We start from the raw sequence: 19,686 nt of genomic DNA on the forward strand, positions 1-19,686 counted from the left end.
CGAACAATGAAATTACCCATGGTTCTTTGAATCTGAAACAGCCAATAGAAGCCACAGTCCTTCAGATATAATAGAAAAATGAAAATGTTTAAAAGTACAACCTTTAAATCTAAAAGATGATAAAACACAAGTGTTACCATTGATATTTAGTGGAGTTCTGAGTGTAATAATATTCTAAAGAACAGAACAGGATTTCATGTGCATTCATTATTATTCGTTGGATACCAATTTTCATGTGAACCACAAATTCAAATATTAAACGAAGAAAAAAATGTCTATAAAAATTGTATGCAGAGATTGGCAAAACAAATATCCCAAGAAAATGAAAGTTTTCCTAAATCCACATGATTGATACCCACAAAAATAAATGAATCCACATTACTTTATATTTGCATTTTGTATTTTTTACCAATTCATATCATTTATGAAAGATAATAAATGAACGACTGATGAACACACATTTAAAAAAAACAAAACTTTTGATTTCTTTTTAAGATTAAATTTCCCTTTTTTGGGGAGAAAAGCCCTTATTATAGAATAAATTCACATTACAAATCTGCATAACTACCAAATGTTCAGTTTCATAATTTGTTTCAATAAGCTTGAGGCAATTTACACACCGCTGCTTCCAAACTCAAACCTGATTCAAACAGAATATATTCTTTCAACTTGTAACACAAACAAAACTTTTCCATTATTCCAATCTTGTCAAGGTTACTCAAATAACTTATATATATGCACGTCTTCCAATTTCTTCAGATTCCTTTTGCACTTGAACATAAAATTCAATTTCAATCTATTTTTTTCTAATTTATGCTTCGTTATCTTGCACAAATAACATTTCATTTTTTCCAAGTCCTGCTTCAGCAAAAGTGGGAGGTTCGGGTTCACCGTCTTTAGGTTCACATGGTAGAGTCCGTCTTGGGAAATTTGTAACTATATGAAAGTCATCAGGACAATCTTCATGACAGAATGCAAAGTGATATAAATCCTAAAACAGAAAAAATTGTGACATCAGTAATTTTTCTTTTTTACATATTTGTTTGTTTTTAGAGTGATTAAGATTATAACACAATTTTGACTGCTGTTTTTTTGATATTTTACCTATTATGTCTGTTTAAAATAGAGAAAGGAAATGGGGAATGTGTCAAAGCGACAACTACCAGACCATAGAGTAGACAACAGCCGAAGGCCACGAATGGGTCTTCAATGTAGCGAGAAACTCCCGCACCCGTAGGTGTTTGTTTTGTTCACACATGGTAGTAAATATTAATAGAATTTGATGTGACTGTCATACAAGTGAGAGGTTTAGCTTGCTTAAAGAACAGGTTTAATCTCCCATTTTGTACATGAGAAAATGCCTGTACCAATTGAGGAATATGACAGTTGTAATCCATTTTTTGATGTGTTTGTGCATTTATGCCATATGATAAGGGACTTTCCTTTTGAATTTCCCTCAGAGTTTAGTATTTTTGTGATTTTACTTTTTATTACTAATTTTCTGACCAAGTCTCTTTTGCTTGCTGCCTTATCACTTGATATAACGTATTAACATATTTTATAGGAGTAACACCATGGATTTCACATGTGGAACAGGATCAGCTTACCCTTTCCTTGCATCTTAGTTCTACCTGTTTTTTGTTGGTGTTCGTGTTGCTCAGTCTTTATTTTTTCATGTTGTGTTTTGTATATATATGGTTGTTTTCCTTTAGAATTTTCGCTGTTTGCCATGGCGCTTTTAGTCAATTTGTTTTTAACTTATCAGTTTAAATGTCCTTTAATTTACTAAAATATTAATTACTGACATGGTATATATTTTTTCAAGTATGGAAAATTGTATGTATAATACAAAAACAAACTAACAACTATTCACTAATGTTAACTAGGCTGGGGTAAGGAAGTTAACGTTACCAGTTTTCCAACTAACAAATGTACAGATTTCAATAAAATATAATTTAAAAAAAAAAGTAAAATTATAAAAAATATTACTTTCTTCCAACAATGATTAAAGATAATGATTGGTGTTATAAATGGCTGTTTTATGACCAGTACAACATCAAATGTAGGACAAGAATATGTTATGTGATAGGAATAGAAACCCTGAGACACTTAGTCTGATTTTCAACTTGCTAGCTTTCAAGATAATAGCGTGGCTTTTGTTGATTTATTGAGGTTGACCTTTGTTAAAGGAAACTACTCTTTAAAACATCAATACCTTTGTGTCTACCTTTTTCATATATATATATAATATATTCTAAGCTTCTAGGTTACATAGAGTATTTCCAATCTGTTTTTATAGGTAATTGCTTAAATGCTTTGATGAAACTTGACTTTTTTAAAAGCACAACTGATATAAAGAGTTATCTCCCTGAACCAAGGTCTACCCCCTTAGTAAAAGTTACATTTTTGTGATACTTGATTTTATGGTTCAACTGAAGTACACTAAAATACACAAATAATAACTAAATATGTAGTGTTCTTCTTGAGCAGTGTTTAAAGGGGGATCTTTACTCTCATAATTCATGGTTCCCACTTAGGATTTTAGAAGGTGGGTCCAGGGACTCATAATTTTTGGTCATGGTGAGACCGACAGTAACAACAAGATATTCTATTGTAATTTTATTTATTATTGATTTAAAGACTGTGATTTTAAAAATCTTCACTCCCCCCTAGCTTCATGACAAAGTTTTAATACAATTTTTACTGTGTATACCTTTAATGACTGTGATTTCAAAAATCGTCTCTCTACCCTAGCTCCATGAGGAAGTTTTAATACTATTTTGACTGTATCAGGATCAGTAGAATTAGGCTCTGCAGGTATTTCAGTCTTTAATACTTCCTTTCTGTCTTCTTTTGCCTAAATATAAAATTGTAAATAAATTTATTTTCATTTTTTATGGTCACAAAATGCATTTTAATATATATGGTAAATGTATGTTTGCTACTTTTCAGGTATTTCCTTGCATCTGATGGTACTATTTGTTGTGATTTCTTTTGTTTTTAGAGGATTCATTTATTTTCATCGATACCAATATTTTTAGGATTGAAGATAACTGCTATTTTTGTGGAATTTTTTTAACTGCTCCTGAGAATATCATGCTGAACAGTTTTTATTGGTGTAGGTAGCCTGAGTACATGATATACATGGGGTAAGAAACTTGACGATCCTTGTCAATAAACATCAGAATCAAAGGCTCTCTGCAACAACCTGAATTTGAACTCATGACAGACTTAATATCCCTGTAGATAAAACACTTAGATCACACATATGTTGAGAGTATTGTTTGACAATGTAAGGGAGGTAACCTGTATTAATCTTAGTCTTTCTAATTCTTCTTCTTCTTTTTGTTGTTCTATCTGTCTTACTTCCTCTTGTTCTTCCTGTCTTTTTCTAGCCTGTAAAGTTCAATATGACACAAAATAAACGTTAATTTGTTTATAAAAGATTTTTCTGGACTGTAAAGTTCAATATATATATATGACACAAAAAAGTAATTTGTAAATAAACAATTTTCAGGTATTATGAAAACAGAAAATTCTATAAAGATTATTGAATATTAAGATTTATTAAAGATTTCTTTTTAAATGCATTAACATCCTGATATTTTGATTTTTTTTTTTATCTGAGATCAAATGTCAAGACAATGGCCTACCCAAACTTATTTGGTAAGATTCCTTTGAAAACTTACTTATATAAGCCCGATTTTGCTTGCTTTTGGATCATATTGGCAACAATGGGAAATTACATTGTACAAGATGTTTTTTTTTTGTTTACAGTGAAGACCACACTATAGTTTTAGGCAAATTGACTAACCTATTTTTGGGGTTTTCCTCCCTGTTGAAGGCCTGTAAAGTTATCTATTGATGTTTTCAGTCTTGTAAAGTGCCCTTTTTTCCTAGCTTGTGACCTTACAATTAGACTTGTTATCAGGTTTATACATTTTAGGGAAAAAGGACAAGATTGTGGTCACAAAAATTGGAACATATCAGAAGTTACCTTTTCTTGGTCAGCTTTTAACGATTCTAAATAGGCTTCATCTTGTTGTGCTCTTAAAGTTTGGTTGAAACTACGTTCTTCTCTACAATCATTCAAATCAACAGTAAGACACAGTATGTTACATATTATATTTATTATGTAGATATATTTTTATATGGGGTTGAAAAAATCAAAGATTCACTTATTTTTTGGAATAAGCCATTTTTCATAGATTGCGGAAATATATTTTCATAGTTATAAATTATTTTAATTGCCTTTTGTTACTAAGTCTTAAGGAATTATAATCAGGATAAGACAAAAATATTGGCTCAAATATTGTTCGGATACCCTGGGTTTTGCCAGTCTACATACAAGCATATAAACATTCATACTTTGTTGATATAGGTGGCAGATTGACACTCAATAGGGTTAAGAAATTTAAAAGAAACTAAGCTTCCAACTCCCTCAGGCAAAGTTGACCTTAGATAGATTTTATAGATTTCTAGTTTTGATCTTTTTTCGTCCTACAGCTCTTCAATTGTGTTGGTACTGAAATATCATTGGCTTTCAAATATTTAGCTTTGAGCTTTCCTGATGAAGATAAATCAAGAAAAGATTTGGAATCCCTGAAATTTATAAAGTGTGGTTTTCATTTTTTCTTTGTCAAAATATGTGGCACTTAAAGACTTTCCTAAATAATGATTGTATTACCTATCAGCTCTTGCTGCTACAAGACTTGTTTCATTTTCACTCATAAGTCTTTCTAATCGCTGTGTTAATTCAACCGGTCCTAAAATAAAACATTATCATAATCATTGTTATTTCTTATATAGTATATAATGGGTGTGTTTGGATATACGCCTGAGGCGGCATATGGTTACCCATAAGTACCTATGGTTTGATATTTTATACACAAAATATCAAACCATAGGTACCTATGGGTAACCATAGGCCGCCTCAGGCATATATCCAAACACAACCTTACTATCACAATTTGTACTGAAATTATTAGGACACAGATTCTGATACAGTTTTTTTCTTTAAATTAAGCCAGACAAAGTATAATTATCTTATGTATTTATTTGACAACTATTTTGCAATCTAAGATATATATGGGGAAAAAAATATTAAAATAATTTCATCTAAAATCTAGATAGTATCTTTTGATTGTAAGAAGCTTCTGCCCATGTTTGGAAAAATCAGGATGGTTTATAAATCATATAAATGTTTTTAAAACTTTAACTGCAGCCTGTATGTAATGTTAACTCGACGAAAAACTAAGTCCATTAAAGAATAATATATGGAAAAACATTTTATTTTCTTTCTAGATAATAGCTTTTGAAAATAAGCAAGCTTCGGTCCTAGTTTGGAATAAGAAAGTTATTAAAATTTCAATAATTTTAACCACAGAGTAAATATTTGTGGATGCAAAAATGAAGTTAATGTCAACTTGCATAAAAACTAAGTCCATCTATAAGTAAAATACAGATAAACTGGTTTGGTTTTTTTACAAAATTTACTTCTGGATAATAGCTTTTGATCATAAACAAGCTTTTGTCTAAGTTTGGTAGAAATCCAGAATTTTCAACCTTATTGTATTTCAATACCAAGATTTGGTGAAAATCTTAATATATATACCTATCAGTGATTCAATAAAATTTTACAATTCTACGAAGCTTGTGTTATCCAGAATGAGGAAAAAATCAGTTCTTTTCAAAATAAAAACTTCCAATGTAATTTTTAGAACAGCTTTTTCAAGAACAGTTTTATTTGCCATAGTAATTTGAGGGTAAAATTTTAAAATTCTATGAAGCTTGTGTTATCCAGAATGAGGAAAAAATCAGTTCTTTTCAAAATAAAAACTTCCAATGTAATTTTTAGAACAGCTTTTTCAAGAACAGTTTTATTTGCCATAGTAATTTGAGGGCAAACAGGGATTGTAACTATTTAATTTTCTATTTCATTTGATAAATTGATAAATTGTTACTTCATCAGTCCAATACAGGAACATGATGTTTAGTATTTGTCGTTTATTGATGTGGTTCATAAGTGTTTCTTGTTTCTCATTATTTATATAGATAAAACTGTTGGTTTTCCTGTTTGAATGGTTTTACACTTGTCATTTTTTGGGCCCTTTATAGCTTGCTGTTCTGTGTGAGCCAAGGCTCCCTGCTGAAGACCTTACTTTGACTTATAATAGTTTTTCATTTACACATTGTAACTGGGATGCAGAGCTGTCTCATTGGCACTCATACCACATCTTCTTATATCTACTAAAACTTACCAATAGGACCTTCTATTCTAGCTACTACTGTCATTTTATTTTGACGTAAAACTATTAAAGCTAAAAATGGATATGTATTTTCTCTTAATGCTCTGGAAACTGAAATAGAGAAAAAATGTTCTACTTAAGGATCCATTGTTAACATATATATCAGAATGACCAGTATCAAATGTTTTGTTATAGCATAATTCATTCATACAAATTGTTTAAATTCAGGCTTTTCAGATGTACCATATCGAAATGAAAAGAAAGTGCTCTGGCTATTTATATACACCTTATCGCTATTTGTCCGCCATTACTAGATATCACACAGGTCCCCGTAAATTTTTGACGTCACAAAACAAAATATCTGCCGCAACAATGGAAAAGTGATTGTTGTATGTGTCAAAAGTTCAAGCGGCCGGGTCAGCCGGGATTAGTGATAAGGTATATTTTTATTAGATTAATTGATGTACACCCTATATCTGTTTTCATTCATGATCAATTAAATAAATGACCCTTTCTTTTGTTTTTAAACAATATGCTCCAAACTCTGATCAGTCAAGGCCTTTACAGTATATTGCTGTTATTGTGTTCCAGGTTAGAGGAAGTGTTGAGCTCACACAAGCATAATTAAAACCTCTATATTCCTTAAGAAAGAGCCTGTCGAAAGAGCCTGTAATTTGATGCTTCTCCTTGATTTACTTATCATTTATAGTGTTATTTTAAATTAGCTTGTTAGTTTTCTCATTTTAATTGAGGTCTTTTATAGCTTATTATATGCATAGGCGGATCCAGGAGGGGCCCCTTTTCATGGAAAAAAATTTGGTTGATTATATAGGAAATCACTGAAGCATGACTGGAGACCCCCCCCCCTTATTTCAGTCTTGGCCCCCTGAGGTTGTTAAAATTCATAATATGGCATGTTGGTTTCGACTGCAATCTTAATTGAATAGGATAGCCAGTTTTCCTGTCATCTTTGTCTTTGGGCACTCCACTTCTTTCACTTGTAAAAACTGTCTGCCACAAAATTGTAATTAATGTTGAATGTGGCGTTAAATACACTACTAACTTACCCCTGTATCCTTCAGGACTGTTAGTATTACAGGACCAAAATAACATACTACTATTTATAAAGTCTATCACATCATTATTCCCTAACGTATTTCTGAAAATAAATAATACATGGCAAATGATATTTTGGAGAAAAAAAAATTATTGTTATCTTTTTCCATCCGGGGCTGTAAGACATATAAAACATTTAAAATATGAATTTTTTTTTGTTCAATCATTAATGAATTTAAAAGTGAAATAGTGAAATGATTATTCCCTTTTAGCAGACAGTATGGTTGAATTTTGTCACTTGCAAGTGAATAATTCAACCTCATTGAATTCCTATTCATGTGACCTTCAATCATACATGTGATGGACTGTGAAACTCAGATCAGGAGATTCGGAAATTTTGGTCAGGAGATTAGGACTCAGATCAGGAGGTTTTTTATCGACATAAATTTTGTCGTAAATGTAACTGTATGATGTAGAAATTGTGTTTTTTCTTCAAATTTCCATCAAATTGTAATATGTTAATAGTACCCTTATTGCCTTTCTATTTTAATGAAAATAAAATATTAAGAAGAATTTGTTTTGTTTTTGATTATTGATTGTTCACTGCTTGCAAATAAATCATTATATTTATTTATCTTATCTGTATAGATTTGTATTTTCATCTCCTTATCATTGGTAACTGTATAGGCAAATAAGAAAGAAATATGCTATACATGTATATTTGCAACATGATAAATTAATTAAAAAATAACACACTAATAATAGTACTGCATGGTTTTTACGCATTATGAAAGTCATATAATTTCTAGAAAACTTGAAGACTCAAACTGTGTAAATTTTTTTTCATCTTTAACTAAATCACTAAAACCATAAAATCTTGTATATACTGACTTAAACAATTCTGATCCAAAGGTCTAAACTAACTAGAATGTTTAGTCTTTTTTTTTCTACATCCAGTGGCAGCAGATTTCAATTGTAGAGACATACTTATACATAAACTTCAATTTAATCCTTGAAAAGAAGTCTAGATTGTTAAAATAATTTATAAATTTATATTTTTTTATTTGTCCCAACACATTTAAATTCATTTAATTACCATCCTTTTATGAGTATTTGATTAAAATATTATTCATTTATCGTCTTTTTACATTTTACGTTTTTAAAAGCAAAATAACTTAAAACAGGATAATTCAAAGGGAAGTAATAAAAATGTTTTTCAATTATTTCGAATACACAAAGTTTTTATTAAACAACGGCAGTTAGCAGAGGTAAACATCGTTGATTACCAGTATGTTTGACACCCAAGCTGTCAAGTGAAGCCATATAATTATACATCTTCTTTGATTTACAGGTAAAATTTAACACAGGTGTCAATTACACCCGTACGGTAGTAAGAATTTATCAAATATGGCGGCTGAAAATTTTCATTCATGAAAAATTTCATACACAGGAGTTTTTTCTCCTAAACGGGAGGACGGGAGGAGACCCCTGAAAACGGGATTATTGTACTCCCGTCGGGAGGTTCACATGTATGTTCAATATAACTCCTAATCTAGAGGTAGATTAAACATTTCATGTGTGTTTAGTTTTTGATGGAAAAAGAATGTCAACATTGAATGTGAAACAAAGGTAAATCAATTGATTGACTAATTGGATCCACAAAATTGCATTCATATACAGGTAAGTACGACAGTTAACTAATTTCTTTAACCTATAAACATGAAATCAAACAGACATACAAAAATCCAATTGCACAAAGTTGCTATCTATGTATATTTATGGTTATATTTTGTTATGTGACCGTCATCAGTTTTTTGATAGTTGATTAGATGGTGTCTAGACTAAAATACACAGGAAACTCTGATATATATATTATTAAGTATATGCATTGAAACTATTTATTTCAGACTTATTGTATTTTGGATATGTGTGTTAATAGTACATGTATGTTATAAATCAAATATATTATGAGAGTTTGAGTCAAATTTGTGTTTTTAACAGCTAGAGCCCCTTTAATAAAACAGTAAATTTTAAAATTTTAAGAAGATTTTAATAATTTCACAAATAGAAACAATATAGGTGCTTCAAAATAAAAAACTGGATTTTTAAAATTTTTATAGCATTATCATTTGCAATTCTGAATCATAATCAACATCAAAATGAAACAAACTCATGAAACTATTGCAGTATATTAAATACCTATTCATTGAGCTGTACATATAGATTTAAATTAAGTATTGTAGTAAGATCAAAATTATTAAATTACATCCAACTGATAGCAAAATATCAGAATATCAACAAATAATATCAAATGGAAGCTTTCATGTGACATGTATTAAATACAAGCAAAATTATCCTGTGGTTTTCAGCCAAAAATGCAATACATACACAAAAAAGCTTTTAATATTACCAAACCATATGTAAAATAAAAATCATCATACAGTTTTAAGGGGCTGAGCCAGGATATTTAGAAAGGGTCGGCTATAAAACATTTTTTGACAATTTTGTGTTATAGTGGTCAAAATCAATATTTTGAATATATTGAAATGTAAATTAATTTTCCAAAGCTATTTGATAACAAACCTGCAGAAATCTGGCGTATCCTGATGATTATCACCATGGAGATATACCAACAGGAACCGTAACTCACTCTTGGCATCATTTAAAGCCTGCAAAAAAATATAATATATACAATACAGTTTAGGTGGATTTCTTCCTATTTGTCAAAGGAGCTACATTTGTACTGACATTTAGTAAACATATGATCAGGCTTTAATGTATGAGATGTTTCCTATCTATGGCTGATTTATTTCCTGTTTCTTGATACTCATAACAGGGATATCTTAGTCAGAAATAGCTCATAGCTGTTTAATAATGTAAACGAAAAGTTTTTTTCTCAATGAGATATGAAACCATACAATTGTAGGTGTTATAAGACGAGTGTCCTTCTAGAGCATAATAGTATGATCCTTTTTAATACCTGACTGTTAGAGGTACATTGTAGGTGTTATAAGACGAGTTTCCTTCTAGAGCATAATAATATGGTTTAATACCTGACTGTATGATCCCTGGTAAAATACTGGATGGTCCTGTCCATATAAATCATTATATGTCTGTATAAATCTAGTAACATCACCAACAGGGTCCACTACATCTGGAAATAAACATTAGATTACAGAGCTATAAATATACAATACTGAAGACTGGGTCAATCAAAAGTGTTTTTTCTAATGCAAAGGCCCTTATTATTTCAATATTCAAATTTATATTCTATAGATTTTTATTTTCATTATTTAATACTGGAGTGAAAGATTTCTGGTATTGATCAAGCCTTATAATTTGGAATTAATAATTTTCTAATGCCAATTTTCCTGATGCAAAAACTGCATTTTCATCAATAATTGAATTTCAGAATTTTATCCAATTTTGTATGCCAGTCTATAGGAAATTAACCAATTATACTTACTTCTCCTTGGATCTTGTCGAAATAAACTCCCTGAAATAAAAGAAAATATACAACATAATATCAACAAAAAAATGCTGAATTCAAATGCAAATCTGCCTCCTTCAGCAAAATTGCATTTAAATTCAGCATCTTTTTTATACACTGATACCGATATACATACCTGTACATTTATATTGCAAACTGAATTTTAATTGTGAGTTATGATTGAAATATCAAAGAACTGTTTATTCTTTAATTCAGGGTTGCAGCTTTGTAAAAAATCAAGACCTAAAATGCTTTCTGATCGGTATCTTTAATAGAATAGAAATAGAGGATGAAGAAATTATCACAATGAGCTGACAGAATGATATAAGATAATTAATATGTTTTCTTTCACATTTCTAATGCTTAAATTTCTATAAAATGTGTACATTATTTTGCAACTTACAAATAAATGTTAAAATATCAGTAAAAGTTGTGTAAACAAATCTAAATGGAAACGCCATAAAAAAATATGTCCATTGAAATATTCCTTGTGGTCTTCTACTAGCCACTGTAAATACCCTGAAAATACAAAAAGACAAAATAAATGTACGAATCATTTATAATGAATACTGGGTTTGGACCTTGTTGGACTTGTATTATTTTAATTTTAGTTTCTTGTGTACAATTTGGAAATTAGCATGGCGTTCATTATCACTGAACTAGTATATATTTGTTTAGGGGCCAGCTGAGGGATGCCTCCGGTGCGGGAATTTCTCTCTACATTGAAGACCTGTTGGTGACCTTCTGCTGTTGTTTTTTCTATGGTCGGGTTGTTGTCTCTTTGACACATTTCCCCATTTCCATTCTCAATTTTATGACTGATGCTTAATCTTGAAAAAACATGGATAATTTCAGTAATTAAATTAGTAGATCAGTACTTTCAGTGTTTTCCTGTTTGAATGGTTTTATACTAAGTCTTTTTTGGGTCCCTGTATAGCTTGCTGTTCAGTGTGAGCCAAGGCTTTGTGCTGAAGACCATACTTTGACCTATAATGGTTAACTTTTACAAATTGTGCATTAGATGAGAGAGTTTTCTAATACCACATCTTCTGATACCTAATTAGCCTGTTTTCCAGTTTGATGTCATTATCATACATACATTGACATATGTTATAAAGAAATATAATTTGAGAACTTAAAAAGACTTTAATTTTTGCTGATGTGCTTGGTCTATATGCCATTTTGTGCTTCTTTGTTACATATTTTTTTTTTTTTAGTGATTGGGAATGTAACACAGGTTTAATCAACCATTTTCTACATCAGAAAATGCCTTTACTAAGTCAGGAATATGACAGTTATTATATCCATTCTTGTAATGTGTTTTAGCTTTTGATTTAATAGGGACTTTCGGTTTTGAATTTTCCTCAGAGTTCAGTTTTTTTGTGACTTTATTTTTTACCTATTAGTAAGTCTAATGTAACAAAAAAACTAATTAATCATGCAGAACTTGTTTTTAATAATTTGATATATCTTCATTTTTTCAATTCTTTGAATGTATGCAATATGTGGTAGTTGTCAACAATTGATAGGACATGCCATTATTTTTTATTGTATCATTAAGTCTTTGTCTCATTTGTGTCTGCCAAATAACATTTCTTTTCTGTTCAGTTGGCATACATTCTGTTTAATATCATTTTACATCAGTTATCAATTGAAATGAAGGTCAAGAAAAGGCACAAAATGGCAGACATTTTTCATCACTGAGTTAGAGTACAAACTGACCTTTGATCTGAAGGTTGAATGTTAACTGGAGGTGTTCTGGGTTCAGGAGGAGGTTGACTATAAACAGAAGGAACTCCCTCTTGTTCATTAAATGTGTCCTGCACTGCAGTCTGAAATATATAAACATTGTCATGATTATGTCATAATTTGTTTTTGTTTGCTTAATATTTCTTTATATTTTGAAATTTGGTGTTTGTATGATCTAGGCATCTATTCTTTCTCTGTGAAATTTGCATCACAACCTGCCTCTACTTAGAATGGTTTAATTTATAACTTGACTGTTGTTATTTGTTGATGTGGTCCATAAGTCTTTCTTTGTTTTTTTTTTTTATAGATTAGACTGTTGGTTTTCCCGTTTGAATGGTTTTACACTAGTGAGTCATTTTTGGGGCCCTTTATAGCTTACTGTTAGATGTGAGCCAAGGCTCTGTGTTGGAGACTGTATTTTGACCTGTAATGCTTTTTCTTTTACAAATTGTGACTTGGATGGAGTGTTGTCTCATTGGCACTCATACCACATCTTCTAATATCTATAAAACACTTCTTACTTTAAAATATGACCAAAGTTCTCTTTAAGACTTAGAATAAAAACACCAAAAAAGCAGTATTACAAATGGTTTTAAATATAGTTTAATTTGTATGAAGCAAAATTTAGATGCAAAATTAAATTCTTAACCAAATGTCCTCTGGTGGAAGTTGATATTGGTAAATGTAATTGACATGTAACTTGTATACATACATAAAAGTTATAATTGAATACAATTAAGGAATGACTGTAATATTTTTTCTGTCTATGAAGAAATAACATAAAAAATTTGGTGCACTGAATAACGCTCGTAGTGGGTTATTAAACAGTGTGCACCACATTTTTCATGTTATTTCGAATAGGCAGAAAAAATATTACAGTCATTTCTTATAATTTCATTCTAAATTCCATTTTAAACCGTAGATAACCATGAAAAAATGTTGATGACTTCACGGTCACATGTCTAAATTATGTCTATGGGCTCATAACAAAATAACATCAGCCAATCAGAAGACGCGTTACATCCAAAATTAAATTATTAAATGATGGTCCCTGCAGTCAATGTAGTACACAGCATGTTTTATCATATGTCTCAAACTTGATTCTTATATAATTCAGTACCGTGGAATCATTTATTTTTGTGGGTTCCAATTTTCATGGATTAAGGGAAAATTGCTTGTTAGTGGATGTTTAAATTCATGGTTTTGCCAAGGTGTGCATACAATCTTAAAGAAAATTTTAATTCGTTGAACATTTAATTTTATGGTTTACTTGTACCCATGAAATCCACGAAAATTAGTATCCAACGAATAATAATGAATCCATAGCAATACATACGATATGTTTGTAAACAACATGGCCCAATTTGGTTTACAAAACAGAGAAAGCATAAAGATTATGTCACACAATGAAAATAATGCTAATGATAGTAAGGATCATGCTGTAAAAATAAAAAAAAGTTATTTTGGAATGTGATGGCTGAAAGAATATATATACTTATTTATACAGTCAGGGGACTTACTTTTAATGAGTGATTTTCTAAATCACTGATTCAAGTAACATTATTTCCATAAAGGTTGGCAGCAAGAGTTGTCTTTCTTTAATAATCACCTATTTAAGTAGTACAAAATAATCACTAGAAGAAGTGATTTAATTTAACTGTAGCTTTAAATATAGAATACTAATGATCCAGGGACTAATTATGTTTTTAAACTTATCAGAACCAACATCTGTGTTGACTAGGATGACCAGGTCATGTCAGGTGATGACCTTGTACTGGATCTAGGATAATGACATAAAAATCACTTGTTTAAATATCATACCTCAATTTTCTTGCTAAAAATCACTTCTTTAAGTATTATTATTTTGATAACCCCACTAATTTCAACACTCCCGAACAGTGAATTTTTTATCGCAAACAGTAGAATTTTATTACATAATCTGAAAGATGAAACCTTGAACTTGACAGGAAAAATACTCCCACTGCTGGGAAAAAGCTGTTAAGAAAGTATCAGTTCATTATTTAAAGCCATTATTATAGCATTTTTTCAACTAAAATAGAATTTGCAGCTAAATGATAGCATCAAACATGTCAAAGGCATAAACATTGCTACTAAAAAGAAGCAAAAAATTCATGTTTTTCAATTTAACTAACAAATGACTAATGAAAAGATACTATTTAATACTATGTGTTTAAAATTTAGGTAAAACTACAAAATCCCAATTTGTGATAAAACTTTGAATTTGCTACTCAAATAAGTGATTTAAAAATCACTTATTTCAATAAGTCCCCTGACTGTTATATTTTGGATGATGTGAACAGTAGTACTATTATGACTATAGGTTACTGACATGGTGTTCTGTATTGTTTAACATTTTTGGTAATTTCCTGTTTTTCTTTTAAACATTATAGAATACTACATTGTAATTTTGAATTAAAAGTTAATATCTCTCCGATGAAAGAACAAGATAAGCATCTCCTGCTCTGCAGACATTACACAGCCAAATGAATTAAAACTTAGCCAACTTGTGTGATACCACCTTTTATTCTTATTACAAACCTCAATATTCCACTCATGCTGTTGTAAAATCTGTTGACATCTATCTAAATCATCTATCCCTGTCATGTCCTATAATTAAAACATTATGAACTATTAATAACTATGACCCCCTACAGAGTTTGCAAAAACATTGTTTGATTTTTTGAACAGAGGCAATGACAATTACTAGTATATCATTTATATGGTATACAATCCTCTGGACAAAATTCATCAATCAATATACAATTATATCATTAACACTTCCAACACATTTCAAAGGACTCTTGATTTTTTTATTTTACAAGTACCTGTTTGATAAGTGATTTACTGTTTTTGGACGCTGAACCTCCATGACCTGTGTATTATGCAAAGCCTTAGCTGTAAAAACATGTGTTCTACATCTTTCTGTTTATCCATTGTGTGAATGTAATAAATCAAAATGAAATGTTATTTGTAATTATCCAATGAGTCAAGCCTTTGCTTACTGATGTTTATAGTTATATGTAGGTCCTTTGTTGTGTTGCTTGTTACATTTGTATATATCTGTATATTTCTGATAAGCATGATAAGTTTGAGCATTGTAGAGGGCTCAGAAAAAAATTACATAGTGCTTCATTCATAACATTGTCATAATTGACGAGTTTTTACCGGTGATGGATGAACTCGAAAGTGGTCTTTTGGATTTCTTTCACATGTTCACACAAATTATGTAAAATATTTATGAATATTCTTTTGATCTTATTATATGCACTCCCAGCAGTTATTATTCATCAAAAGTTGATGAACAACTGGATAACTTTATCTTAGTTAAAAGCTAATTAATGTTATGTCCTTGTTTCTATTGTCAGACATGTCAGATCATATGTTTTCTTATGTCATATGAATTCATACTATGAATGCTTTTTCAATGGAAATTGTCAAAATGCATTCTTAATAGTATGAAAACCCATGAGGCATGAGACAAAGATATACTATGCCAACTCTCATTAAAGCTTATTTATCTACATGGACTACAGAAGAGACAGGCCAATACTGGCAATCCGCCTTATGGCTGATTTTGGCTGACCCAGCCGCTTGAACTTTTGACACATACAAAAATCACTTTTCCATTGTGGCGTCAGATAGTTTGTTTTATGATGTCAGTATAGTGATAAGGTGTATAGGCAAATTATCCTCGAAACAGGACATTTTTCACTTCGGATTTTAATTATTACGTTAATGGCAAAATTGAAATATTTGAAATTATCTTAACTATTTAACTAATACCGATAAGTTTGTCTAGAAATTATCGTGAATGATGACGCAGTTGTTTTGAAATGGACCTGATCAGCATCAGTAAAAATTAGAGATTTTATGTCACTTTGTTGACCTGAAATTGGATTATTTTTTCTGTCTGCTCTGGTGATATTTCTTCTGGTGCTTCTGCCATTATGATCTGTTTTGTATGAGGTAAATATGAATGAATGCGTCAATGACAAATTAGAAGTATTGCAACTTTCCAATTTTTTCCCGGATCTTGTCGAAATAAAATAAATGTGGAAACATAGAGTTGACGGAATGGATACGATATGAAATACGGATTTTCAACCACTAATAAATATTAATTTAATTTGGTTTTATGCAATAGAGAATAGACAATATTTATTAGCACAAACACATTTACATTAAGTGGTTATGTCATACAAAATTAAAACAATAAACTGACAATAGTAATAATTATATTAGAACTGTGAGACAGTGGTATTCACAGCGAAGGAAAAAAAAAAAAGACTATAAATATCGACAGTTAACACATTATTAATGTTCATGAACAAACAAAAAAAGGATACAAAAAAATAGTTACATATAAAGAGTAACAAAAGTTACACAGATGTTCTCAATAAAAAAAACATCATTGATATATACTTTATGGTGATCTTTATAATGACTGGTAGACTGCTATACTATTAAAAAGTGCAGTGATATGCCTCAGTGTTATATCTGACTGCGATTTAATAAAATTGAAATTAAGATCTCTATTAATATTTTGTATATAGGTATCCCTCAATGATGTATAGCATGGACAGACTGACAAGAAATGGTATTCCTCCTCAATTTCTATTCTGTTACAGGATAAGCACATGCGTTTACTTCTTCCAATGTTGGTCACGATGATAACGTCCCCTTCAAGTTCAATTGCTAGGGAATGGGCACTTTGTTTAAATTTACTGAAAACATGCTACATTTGTTGTTTTGCACTGTATCCCTAAAATTTCTTTAATAAACTTAATATGTAAATGTTTAAATGGATCTGAATCTTTGAACACTTGGCTTACACTCCAAACATCACTCACATAAAGATTTATTGGAACAGCTAAAGTATCAAATAATTTTCAGTCAAGCATATTGCAGGAATTATATAAAGAGGCGTTGTTTTTTTTAAATTTTAAACTAAGCTTTTCTTCCTTTTTCCATAAGAAGTTTTTTTGAATCACTTAAACTTCCTGAACAATTTATAGATATTCCAAGGTAACAATAAAATTTAACAGTCTCAAGATGCTCGTTTTCTTCTTTAAAATAATTACAATAGGGTTTTCCATTAGAATTAAATATTATATTTTTTTATTTTTGTTCGTTTACATCAAATTTCCATAAGGTACAAAATTTACACGACCAATACATGACCTGTGTTACCTCATTTTCATGGTTCAGTAACTACTTGAAAAAAGTAGATTTTTTTGTAATGTAAATTTCTCTCTTATTTTGAGTAACATGATAACTATATTTGGTATGTGCGTGATTTTCATTTCATGGATCAATGAACAAGGAATTAAGTTTTGGTGGTCAAGTCTATATCTCTGATACTATAAACAATATGTCTAGTATATTTGGTGTATGGCAGGATTGTAAGGCGCACTTGTCCAACTGGCAGGTATCATCTGACCTTGACCTCATTTTCATGGTTCAGTGGTTATAGTTAAGTGTTTCTGTTTTAGTCTGATTTTCTAATACTGTATGCAACATGCCTACTATATTTGGTGTCTTGAATGATTGTAAGTTGTACATAGTCCAACTTACAGGTGTCATCTGACCTTGACCTCATTTTCATAGTGCTGTGGTCGAAAGTTAACTTTTTGCGTTTTTTTTCTAATACTATATGCAATAGGTCTACTGTATTTGGTGTATGTAAATTCTTGCAGGTTTTATTTGACCTTGACCTCATTTTTACGGTTCATTTTCCGGTGTTTTGGTGTGTTTTTCTTAAACTTTAAGCAATAGGTCAACTATATTTGTTGTATGGAAGGATTGTGAGTTCTACATATCTGACTTGCATGGTTCATCTGACCTTGATAAAATAATTTGCATGGTTCATTGGTCATAGTTTAGTTTTTCTTGGGTAAATCTTGGTTTCTTAAAAACTATAAGCCATAGGTCAACAACATTTAGTATATTAAATGATTTTAAGTTGTACACGTATTTCTCCTTTCGGTTTATATGACCTTGGCCTCATTTTCTTTGATGATGTTTAATTTATGTGATAGTTATATAGCTTTATATTAATAACTATCAACTAAATATCAATGGTTAGTAAAGAAGGCGAGACATTTCAGCGTGTGCACTCTTGTTGGTGTATGGAATGATGATACGATGTACAAGTCCAACTGGCAGGTGTCATTTGACCTTGACCTCCTTTTTATTGTTCAGTGGTCATAGTTAACTTTTTGTGTGTTGGTCTGATTTTCTAATACTATACGCAATAGGTCTGCTTAATTTGATGTATGAAAATATTTTATGATGTACATGTCAGTCTTGCAGGTTTCATTTGATCTTCACCTCTTTTCACGTTTCATTGCTCAGTGTTAACTTTTTGTGTTTTGGTCTGTTTTTCTTAAACTTTAAGCAAATTATGAAGTCTGAAGTCTTCTTAATAATACAATATAAAATTACAATGATATAGTATAATATAATGGAAATGCATAATGATATAAAGCAAACAGTTTATAGAATATAATACTAGCTATCATAGGAAAAAAGAAGAGAGAGAGAAAGAAGAGAAAAAGAAAGTTTGAAAAGTCATATAATTCGGTGATGATGACGTGTGTGTTGGCACTGATGTTACGTTCCAGTAACAATAACGCTTTAAGGAGGCACAAGTAGTCTGTTTGTCCTTTCTATGAAATTTTTAACATGTTTGAAAATTTGAATAGTTTGTTCTTTCGAAAGTTCCAATTGTCTGTAAATTAATAGTTTTGTATCTAAAACACAGTTTAATTGTAATTTAAGAGCCAATAAAAAATATTGAATAAATAAGGTTTTCTACATAATTTGTATTTTGGACAAACGAAGACTGAGTAATGATGGATATCTTCAATGACAAGAAGGATCATTTATAATATTAGCTCGAAAAAAGGTCATGGTTTAAGAATGAAGCGGAGTATCGCAATTGCGTTAATATGATATTCAATTTCCTCGGGCCGTACGCATAAAACGTTTCTACTTAGTCTACTATCGTTGTTCAATTCTTTGTTAGATTTAGAAATAGAGTCGACACTGCTAAATTTTGGATCAAGTTTATTCCATTCACGTATTGAAGAGGGAATAAACGATTTAGTAGTAAGGGAAAGT

The 19,686-nt window shown here is 30.3% G+C and overlaps 1 protein-coding gene across 1 annotated transcript; it reads right to left on the bottom strand.

The window, feature by feature from the left end:
- Window positions 1-755: 755 nt before the first annotated feature.
- On the bottom strand, window positions 756-16,600 carry LOC143054656 (FAS-associated factor 2-like). Its single transcript, XM_076227682.1, has 14 exons — window positions 16,451-16,600; window positions 15,103-15,171; window positions 12,517-12,626; window positions 11,198-11,313; window positions 10,771-10,800; window positions 10,358-10,458; window positions 9,888-9,973; window positions 7,316-7,407; window positions 6,261-6,359; window positions 4,688-4,766; window positions 3,998-4,079; window positions 3,307-3,396; window positions 2,714-2,857; window positions 756-991 (listed from the first exon to the last, which is right to left on the bottom strand). The coding sequence occupies exons 1-14, from the start codon at window positions 16,508-16,510 to the stop codon at window positions 812-814; spliced, it is 1,338 nt and encodes a 445-aa protein (XP_076083797.1). The 5' UTR covers window positions 16,511-16,600; the 3' UTR covers window positions 756-811.
- Window positions 16,601-19,686: the final 3,086 nt, after the last annotated feature.

This window comes from Mytilus galloprovincialis, chromosome 12 (genome assembly GCF_965363235.1).
Source record: "Mytilus galloprovincialis chromosome 12, xbMytGall1.hap1.1, whole genome shotgun sequence".
In the NCBI taxonomy this organism is placed as follows: domain Eukaryota; kingdom Metazoa; phylum Mollusca; class Bivalvia; order Mytilida; family Mytilidae; genus Mytilus; species Mytilus galloprovincialis.